Below are 10,482 nucleotides of genomic sequence, written 5' to 3'. Positions count from 1 at the left end.
TGGTGGTCTTGCGGGCAACCAACAGCTTGGACGTTGGAAGACCGGGCCTTGGGTATCGGGGTGATGTTGCCCGCCTGTTTTTTCTGCTGCAACGACCCGGGATTCTCTCTAACGCGACAAATCGCTCTCTAGTGTTGGTGGTTCGTGCTTCCTCTCTGCCGCCATTGTGAAGCTGGTGAAAGTTTTGGTTTTGGGATATCCAATCTACTCAAATCTTGTACGATGACAAATTCTTCTACTGGGGTGTTGGTCCAGCTGGATTTTAGCATGACGACTTCCCAACCACATGATACAATGCCAGACCGGCTTCGGCGATGGAATGAAAGCACGCCTGCGACTCGTGTTAGAGATTGAGTTTGTTTGGCTCTCTGAAAACATGGTTCTAATTTCCTTGTGTTCTCTGACATGTCTTGCATTGTTGAAAGTTTTTTTTTAAAAAAAAATCAAGAGACTTATTCGGAAGAGAAAAAAAAAGACCGTTGAGTGATCTGAATCCTAGCCGTTCTTGTTTAAGCGTCATGAGCACGCAGAAATCTCTCCCGGCGTCGTTTTGCTGACTTCCGACCGAAAAAGATTTCACGACAACCGGCCATCAGAAAGCGAGATTCGACCGGCCAACGCCTCCTCTTCCTCCCTGAAGAAGAAGTTGAGCAGTTGCTCTCCTCACGACGCACACCACCGAGACTCTATCTTGTCGATACACGGCACGCACGTCGCGGCGACGACGACAGTCACAGCCGGACGTCCCTGCACCCGAGCCGAGCGATTCCAAGGGCCAAGTTGCCATGCTGCTACCGACGGGCCAAGTGAAGGGACTGATGGCACCAGCAAACGGCTAATCACTCGGCTGTTTCCTTCTGCCTCCCCAGAAACCTCCGGTTGCTCCGTACTTCCCTCGAACAGCTGAAAACTACTGGACGATACGTGAACACTGACACTAGGACACTGCGTCTGCATCAGAGTGGCGGCAGCAGCTGGCTAGGTCCATCCAGCCCGGCTTAATCGGCCTGTCCGAACGATCCTGTGCGGCTAAATGGAGGCCGGCTTGATTGCCAACCTGCAAGACCTTAGTTAATGCTGACAGCTATAAATAAATATATATATAGTAAATCATTTGCGAGGAGGCGGTGGCTCCTGTGCTTAGGTAGCCTGTTTATGGGCGTTTCATGGCCTCCTTTAAGTGCGGAGACAAGTTGTGTGCCTGCCAGCAGATTAACAATGACAGGCGATTAAGTCCGTCAAGTACTCTGCTCGCCATGCATCTTTTTCATGTGCTTCTCTAGCTTGCAAGCATATGTATGTATACTTGTCGACAAGGGTTTGTAGTGTGGAGGCTATTCAATTCTACTAGCTACTACCCAGTGGTGTTTTATTTGTTTTTCCTTTTAATTAAGGGGTGCTGGTGCAAAGGCTGAAGCTTGTTCGTCAGCCATCTTGATTTCTTGGCCGACGCAGCAACCAGCAAGGTCAAGTGCCATGCAGGGGACCTTAACTCAACTTCTTGTCCTGATCATCATCTCCAGATACTAAGGGACAGATTTAGATTTCTCTCGGGTGAACCCTCACGTCACTGAACAGGCTAGGTTGAATGCTTCTTTCCGAGGAGGGGTTATGGATGAAACGGGCAAAGAGTTAAGCTATCATGGCCTCATGGGTGTGTGAAAAGGGAGGATGGTGCAATCAAAAAGAAGAAGAAACGAAGATGCCAGGGAGAGAGTGGCACAGGCAACCGACAGATCAAATGCTGCAATCCCAGCTTTATTTGGGAAGAGACATGGAAAATTGGCACTTATTAGAGAGTGATATATACCCTTTACAAAAAGGCAGCATAGCATGCATGTGGGCACCAACATGCATTTAGAACAACTTGTTCGTTACACTATCAAATGGAAGAGCAGCTAAAATAACAGTTGCTTGTGATTCTCCCATGTGCACAGCTGGCTAATCTAGTCTAGGAGCCTAATGCGGCGCGAGGACCGTCGAATTCAGCGATATTTAAACATGACAGCACGCCGATACGCTAGCTTCGCAAGAATCTTCAGACCAGAATAACTAGGCGAAGCTGGAGGGGGAATCTGATGAGGGGTAAATTTTGGCACGCACTAGCTAATTAGCTAAGCTCGTTGAGAGTGCGTATCTTAATCGACCGGCCGACGCTCGAAAAGCGCGGTTTGCGACCACTAAATTATGGTGTCATGATCGATGGTGATGAGACCCAGCATATATCCCCAGAAACAAAAGCAAAGGCGGGAAGGCAGGCAGATGGTAATGATGGCCGGCAAAGCAGCTCGATCGATCGGCAGCATGATCGCTGGCTAAAGCCGACGATTATATTCTTGCTTCATGCCTTGATCTTCCTGTACTTTGCTCAGTCCACAATGATACTATTTGTGGTTGCCTGCCAGGTTTCAGTCCTGACGGCACGTTTCCACGTTACCCAGATCTCGTAAAAGGAGTCACCGCGACGTGCGTGAATGGAGATTTGCTGGATTAGTTAATCCGTGCATCTTGATCGGGTCAACAAGTTGACCCGGAGAAAGTGCAGACCATGCGTGCATGCACGCAAGACGCAGTTTTACTTTCATGATATATAAAGAAGGCGCAAGGTGAAGCTGCAGATGAGAGCACATTAATCTACCTTTGTATTTTACTTTGATGATGATCATGAAGAAAACACGGGGGGGAAGCAGATCAGAGGACGTTTTAACCCGTGTCCATGCAGTGTCAGGAACCCCATCATCATCATCATTCATCTCGCTTAAAAAAGTGTCAGGAGCACTGTTACTGTCATCCCTTTCCCGTGATCCTACAGCTGGTTAACTGTACGAAGTAGTACGAACAAGCTATAATGGGCAGTCAGAGTACCGGGCTCCGGCCAGCCGGTAGCAGGGCAGCAGTACGGTGGCGCAATCGAGCTGGAGGAAGAGAGTTGCGGCGGCCAATTTATACCGGCGGCGAGTAAAAGTATCATCGTGGAACTGTGATGAAGCTGGCTAGATGTGTGTCCGTATTGTCCGTCCAGCTTCACTTTTGTCCCTCCACATGCGATGCCGATGGATACGGTCGGTTCCCTTTTTGACTAACTGCCCGAACCGACGGGATGGTCGGTTGATTGTGTGAGGAGGGTCGTTAACTCAGGTGCAGGTGCAAATGTGGGCGTGTAGTACATATACGCAGAGGCCTTTTACGGTAAGGACGAAGAAATATCAGCCATCCAATCAGTAGATCTGATGGTCCAACGTGATCAATACTTGTCCAGCGAAGGAGTAGTATTTTTTCTCCGAAGGGCAAAATGGGCAGAGGGAAATAACGCCTCCCGCACGAGATTAAAATAAAAAATAAAATCCCGCACACAGAAAGGGTATTTTGGGGAGATGGAAATTTGCCCACCCCGGCTAGGGTTCAGCCCCGATCCATCTAATTTTCTCCTGCAGATTCGCTAAAGAAAAAATCTCTCCCGCACACACCACCAGTCGCTCGGCGGCGCACCCACCCACTACATCTCCACACCAGATCCACTCACTCGGCTGCGCGCTATTCCAGGCCGCCGCCGGCAGCCAACTGAGCTCCTCCTCGGCTGCGCTATTCCAGGCCGCCGCCGGCAGCCAACTGAGCTCCTCCTCGGCTGCGCGCTATTCCAGGCCGCCGCCGGCAGCCGGTACGTCGACACTGGAGACCGCCAAATGGCGGCGTCTACCACCAGATCGCCGGTAAAACCCGCAGCGCCGCCGGCCAGCGAGGCCGGGCGCCAAGATGGAGGCTATGGAGAGCGGACCCCGGCCCTTCTGTGGCGCTCGTTGGACTAGTACGGTTGGCGGCGGCAAGCGGTGGCGGGGGGAGCAAGGTGCGGCCGCCTGGTTGCCTCCTGCCGTATCAGCAGAGGAGAAGCATCTGGGAGAAATTGCGGCGTCGGCTCTGAGAAACAAGATTATTATTAGGAAAGGAATATAATCTCTACTGTACATTCCTCTGAGGAAAGAACTGATTATTAGGAAAAATATCAGTTTAGTGCAAAGCCTCTGATAGTAATCTTTATGTGCAGCTAAGTTTTCTAGTAGTTTGAAAAGTTGTGGTGCTTCTTTGACATGGTTTCCTGAATGACGGATTTGTACAACATTCTGCTATCAATGTGCTTTCGTGATCCTGGAGATTTCATGTTTCGTAGGACAATTGACATGGAAATATACATCCTGCTATGATCTGGGACTAATCTATGTTAGGCCGTTTCATTACTTGTTAAGTAGTTTGCAGGATTCGCATGAGAACAAACAACGAGGACAAATAAAGCTACTAAGTAATGAAACGGCCTGACATAGAGAGTTGTTCATGTTCAAGCATTACCTTTCTGCAGGCCGACCAGCAGTGGTAGAGACGGATGAACAGGCGGAGCCAACGGTGACAGCTGATTAGCCGACGGTAGTGCAGCGGCAAGTGGCGGCCATAGCTCCTGTTAGAGGCAGACGGAACGGACGGGCAGGAAGGTTCCGGACGTGGAAGGCACGGCAGCCGCAAGCGGCGGCGAGAGCCACGGGTCGGCTGCGGCGGACGAAACGGACGGGCAGGAAGGACCGGAGGCGGACGGCGCGGCAGTGAGGAAGGATCCCGAGGCGGACGGCGCGGCAGCGGCAGGCGGCGGCGAGAGAGCGGCAATTAGGGCTTGGGTGACGTGAATGCAGGTGTAGGGGCCGATTCAGTCGGGACTTTCAGTTGATTAGTAAACTTTTTATCGGACTAAACTGCCCTTGGGCTAAGAGAAAAAAAATCTAATATAAAGTGCCTAGATTACCCTTAAAATCAACGGTGGATCTGTTCAAATACTAGTCTCTCCCGTGACTAGTAATTTGCACTTGTGAGGAGGCCACTGCCGGTATGCCATGGGTATTGTATGGAGGGGATAAGCCAAACAAACGTACACAGAGCGCCACTGCAGATCGACACGCAAGTGGCAACCGATTCCTGATTTGTCCGCGCCAGTCGTTGGCAGGGTGGTCACGGTGTGTGAAGCGTGAAGGAGAGAGTGTGCAATGCATGCATGCCGTCAATGGGAGGGACCAATCGACGAGTGACATAACCATCAAGTGGTCGCCGTCGCCGTCGATGCCCGCCGGCAGGACCGCGCGCGCATGGTATGCACGTAGGTAGTACTGTACTACGTGGTCTTTTTTTCCGAGGATGACGTACCTTAGCTTTATAAAATAGAAAAAAAAGGATAATATGTACAAGAGCTTACATCATCGCTAGGTAGGCATCACACCCAATCCTACCATAGCCTCCACACACACTCCCTAGCCTACTACTCACAAAACATAGCTACTCCGGTAGTACTACGTGGTCACGAGACACCCACGAGCTCGCTTGGAGCTCCCAAGAATCACCCATCCGCCCGTACGTGTGCTGCTGCTTCTGTCGATCCATCCATCTGTGGCCGGGACGCAGCTTCAGTGACTTCATCAAGCTAAGTCTCACCGTAACTTAGCCCCCTCTATCAGCCGTCCATTGAAGATCCGACGGACCAGATTGATCCATATTTCGAATGAAATTTTTTAAAGTATTCAAAAAAATTTGAAAAAAAATTCCAATAAATCTTCAATGTTTCGTTCAGTATTCTGTGAAAATTTCAATCCATTTGGATGTATAGTTTGCGAATACACATCTTTTACTTATTTGAGCTCAAAAAGCTATTTAATCACAAACTATGCATCCAAATGGGTTAAAACTTTGCCAGAATACAAAACGAAACATTTATGATTTATTGGGTTTTTTTCAAATTTTTATGAACACTTTAAAAAATTTAGTATGAAAAATAGGTCAATCTGGAACGTTGGAACTTTAACGGACTGTTGGTAATGGGGCTAAGTTACTGTGAGACTTGGCTTCGTAAAGTCACCGAAGCTGCGTCCCCATCTGTGTGTGTGCGGCTGAACATCACTGGATCAGCAACGGTTACCTGCGTTCAGTCGGTAATTTGTTGGGCTTCCTGTATTTTTTGCAAACTGACACCCACCACAACCTGCAGCAGCACGCCTCCATCTCCTTGGCCGCTTCAGGCGCCCACGCACATCTACACTCTACAACAAGCCGCCAACACAGCAATGCAGATACGTACGTAGATGTTACCGTTGATCGATATAAGAAGAAAAAAGGTCCGGTGCAGTAGTAGGAGTATTTGTTTACTAGTAGTACTATGAACCTCGTTAAGCTCCAGCTCGCTCGCTCGCTCGCACGCACGCACGCGGTGCGCGCTGCGGACGTGGGTGGGTGCCGCGTCGCCGGCGTGCGGGGGCCCCGCCCGCCCTGCCTCCGGAGTCCGGCGCGTAGGTTGCACGGTCGCTGTCCGATCGCGTCGCCGCGCCGACGTGGGCGCATGGCGCGCCGGCGCGTGGCCGCGCTGTCGGTGCGGGCCTCCGTCCCCTCACACGGAAGCGGCTGAGCTGGGCTGGTCTCGCTTCGCTTGGCCGGCTTCGGCTTCGCGTGTGGTGACCGATGGATGACACCACACCATTGGCCGCGGCGGCGTGGCGTGGAGCCCTCCCCTCAGCCTCTCTTCTCCCACCGGTTTCTCTGTTTTCTTTTTCGTGCGCGTGGGGAAGAAAAGTCAAAAGCGCTCGCAGGTACGGCCTCCCCTGCTGACGGTCGGTCAATGTAAAACAGTGAAACGAAACCCTGGTCTGAACTCTGGGTCTGGAGCATGTCGGCGTTGCTGCTCCTGAGCTCCGGTCACTGATCGCACAGTTGGCACTATTTGCTCGTTTGACCAGGGTCAATGGTAGGCGCACCGCGTGTCCGTACGTACGACCAGTCCCCTTCTTTTGCGCCTGCCAGCCAGTGCGCGAGGCCATCAGGAGCTGCTGCTGCATCTGCATGCGTGCGTCCATTCCCTTTGTCGAGCCGCAGCTTCGCCTCATAAGTGTGCAGGCACTCCCACTCCCAGAGTAGAGTAGGCGTCGCCGCTGGTGGTGGCCACCGATGGAGTGAGCAGGGCACCGGCGCGTGCCATGCCAGAAATAGACCTAGGCCACCCTTTCGCGGCTGATACGTAGTACGTCGGCGCATGACGGTGCATGCACGATTCATCGTAGCAGTCGCTTATGAGGCACGATTATTACTCCAGTCGGCAACGCTTGGGCTGGGGGCAAAGGCACAGTACCACCACCGACCGGCCGAGGCTGGTCAAGCCCCCGATGATCGCTGCTGCCGCTCCCGGCGAGGGCGACACGTCAGGGCATGGCATGGAAAGGCGCCGGCTTGGCTTGGGCGAAAGAGCAGGAGCAGGTAGTGCAAGGGAGGAGAAAGCGAGAGGGGGGAAAAGGGAGGTTGGTGTGCCGTGCCGATGCCAATCGCCACGCGAGTAAGTGGCAAGTTTGGCCGGGACGCGACGCCACGGTTGCTTGGAGCCTAAGGCCCGAGCGCCAACGCCCAGCCGTCCCGGCCAAGCCACCTTCCATTTCCGGCCAAGCCTTCGCCGGGTTCGCATGCCACTGCACGACACGGACAGAGCGAAAAACGGACAGAAAAGAAACTGTGGCGAGGCGTCCACGCGAACGGCGTGCGTGTCCGCTGGCCACTTTTCGCTGGTCACGGGAAAGGGCATGCAGAATGGCGGGTGGGAGGGTGGCCCTTTTTCGGGCCCGATTTATTCCGTCGTCCTCACGTACGTACACGTCGGCGTTGTGTTGCTTGCCGGGAAGGGACGCGCCGGCCGTCGGCGTCGGCTACGGCTGCACCGCCGGATGTTTTACTTGCCCCGTTTGTTACTCCAGAATCCACCCACATGCGCGCTCTCACTCACTCCCGAGCACGCCTCCTCCTCTCGGGCCGCTCCAGTATAAATATTCCGCTGCCGCCCTGTCCCTGAGCTGTATAGTCTCCTCCTCCTTGTACCCTCCCCACCTGCGCTGCGCTGTGTGTTTTCTTTCCCCACCTCTCCTCCTCCTACCTCCTACCCTCCCACCTACCTCTCTGCCTCCTCCCCTCATCCTTCTTCATTCCCCAATTGAGTCGACGCCAGGGGAGCCACCTGCGCCGCACCGAGGATCGTGTCTCCTGGTCTTGCCCCGATCCAGCAAATTCGCCCCTTTCTTGCTCTTGCCGCGGCAGAGCAGTCCGAGGAGAGATTTTCGGAGCCGAGACTCAGAGCTTCCGTCTCCTTCCTCGTTCTCGGATTGTTCTTGGTTGTTGCCGAGGGTAGTGCAGGCTGCTAGGGTTGGCCGGTTGATTCTCTGCGCGTGCGGGCGGCGTATATACGTGTCATGAGAAGATGATGCGCGCCAAGGGCAAAGCTACATTCTTGGACGCCATGAAGGAGACCACCTCCCCCGTCTCTCCCGCGGCGGCCAAGGAGGCGCTCAAGGAGGACGAGTGGGAGGTGCGGCCCGGCGGGATGCTGGTGCAGAAGCGCGACCCGGACTCGGACGCCCCCGCGGGCGCGCCCGTGCCCACCGTCCGCCTCAAGGTCAAGTTCAACGGCGTCTCCCACGAGATCTACATCAACTCCCAGGCATCCTTCGGTAATGCACGCGAATCAAATCAATTTGGTTTCTCGGTTTTTGATTTGACTCGACTCGAGCTCGAGCTAGCTGCTGACTGAGGGTGAATGGTGGTGGTGGTGCAGGCGAGCTGAAGAAGATGATGTCCGAGAAGACCGGGCTGCACCACGAGGACCAGAAGGTGCTCTACAAGGGCAAGGAGATGGACTCCAAGGCCTTCCTCGACATGTCCGGCGTCAAGGACCGCTCCAAGCTGGTGCTGCTCGAGGACCCCGACGCGCAGGCCAAGCGCCTCATCGAGCAGCGCCGCGCCGACAAGGCGCACCGCGCCTCCAAGTCCGTCTCCCGCATCAGCCTCGACGTCGACAAGCTCGCCACCAAGGTGCGTACTTAATCACCACTGGATTGCTTGCGTTCGTCTCGTCGATGGGGTTAGGTGGGTGTCTGATCGAATTCGGGTGGTGCTGCTGCTCTGCAGGTGTCGGCGCTGGAGGCCATCGTGCGCAAGGGCGGGAAGGTGGTGGAGGCCGACGTGGTCGCCCTCACCGAGGCGCTCATGACGGAGCTGGTCAAGCTGGACGCCATCGCCGCCGACGGCGAGGTCAAGGCGCAGCGGCGATTGCAGGTCAGCACGCACGCTCGGCCGAATTAAGTTCCCCGCCAATTCCGTTGACGAGCACATTAACTGCCCACAGGAGCTGAGCACGACTGAATCCGCTTCGGCTCTATGAATCTTTTGGTGGTGCAGGAGAAGCGGGTGCAGAAGTACGTGGAGACGTTGGACGTCATCCGCGCCAAGAACGCGTCGGCGCCCACGGCCAACGGCCACGCCAAGAACGCGGCGGCGTCCAAGGCCAACGGCCATGGCAATGGGCCGGCGAAGGCCGACCGGTCGCTGCACCTGCCGCCGCGGCCGCCGCCCGTGTCGCAGCGGCGGCAGTTCAAGCAGCAGCCCGCGCCGGCGACCGGCAAGGCTGCGGCGGCGCCGCCCACGGCGAGCTGGGAGACGTTCGACCTGCTGTCGTCAATGCCGTCGACGTCGTCGGCCACGGCGACCACCACCATGGCGGCCGCGACCACCACGACGAAGCCGGCCAGCAACAACAACAACGCCTCGCCGATCCCGCGGTTCGACTGGGAGCTCTTCTAGCCGCAACGCCCGTGACGGCATGGTACATGCCCCTGCCTAGCTTGATTCCTTTCTCGTGCGTCCGTCCATCAGTCGATCGCTCTGCTCTGCTCGATCCGATCCGACCAATCTGGTGCCGATTGTTTGCTCCTCCGTCTGTTTATTCTTTCCTTTTCCTCGATGGATCGTTTCCCCCATTTTTCTTTCTTTTAATTTGTTCCGAGTGTATGTATGTATGTACATCAAACAACAGAAGATGAACAGGCCCTGGCCGGTGAAGTGGCGAGCGTGTTCGTCCATTCCGTTCCGTCCCGTCCCGTCCGTGCAGAAAATAAGCGCCGGTGGTGGTCTTAGTGTGAAGGATTTTTCTTTTGAAAAATAGCATGTATATGTGATTCATACTACCTACTACATACTACTTACATCAATCGATTCCTCTATGATTGGATTGCTTGGTTGATTCCCCCATCGCAAGTGGTGATCGTACTGCCGGGTGATGATCGGGGTGTGAGATTTGGTGGTGCTCTGGAATCCAAATGCGCCATGGATTTGATTGATTGGTTGGGGCTCGCTGCTGTGGTTGTGTCGTGTGGGGCGCGGGGCACGAATTATTGTTGGCCATGAGCGCAGGCACGCAGCACAGGGACAGGAGCGAGTTGGTTCCAGGCAAGGCTGGGTCCATTGACAGTGTGGTGGTTGGTGCACGTCGTGCCTGGACGCGCTCGCTCGGTACTACTCTGTGGGTGTGGCTGTATTGGTGAGAAGCGCATGATGATGGTTGCGTTTGGGTGTGGCTCTGATTAGATAGAAGGTTCCATTAGTTTGGTCGGTCGGCAACACGCCATGTTCCTGGGTGTTAACCTGAAC

At 54.5% G+C, this 10,482-nt stretch overlaps 1 protein-coding gene across 1 annotated transcript; it reads left to right on the top strand.

Moving 5' to 3' along the window:
• The first annotated feature begins 7,852 nt into the window (after positions 1 to 7,852).
• Positions 7,853 to 10,075, top strand: LOC123122242 (BAG family molecular chaperone regulator 1). Its single transcript, XM_044542394.1, has 4 exons — positions 7,853 to 8,507; positions 8,612 to 8,868; positions 8,965 to 9,111; positions 9,235 to 10,075. Exons 1-4 carry the CDS (start codon positions 8,258 to 8,260, stop codon positions 9,634 to 9,636), a joined length of 1,056 nt encoding a protein of 351 aa, XP_044398329.1. The 5' UTR covers positions 7,853 to 8,257; the 3' UTR covers positions 9,637 to 10,075.
• Positions 10,076 to 10,482: the final 407 nt, after the last annotated feature.

Source organism: Triticum aestivum, chromosome 5D, assembly GCF_018294505.1.
Source record: "Triticum aestivum cultivar Chinese Spring chromosome 5D, IWGSC CS RefSeq v2.1, whole genome shotgun sequence".
Lineage (NCBI taxonomy): Eukaryota > Viridiplantae > Streptophyta > Magnoliopsida > Poales > Poaceae > Triticum > Triticum aestivum.
The sequence above is the reverse complement of the archived record's forward strand: the minus strand, read 5'-3'. Positions and strand labels throughout refer to the sequence as shown.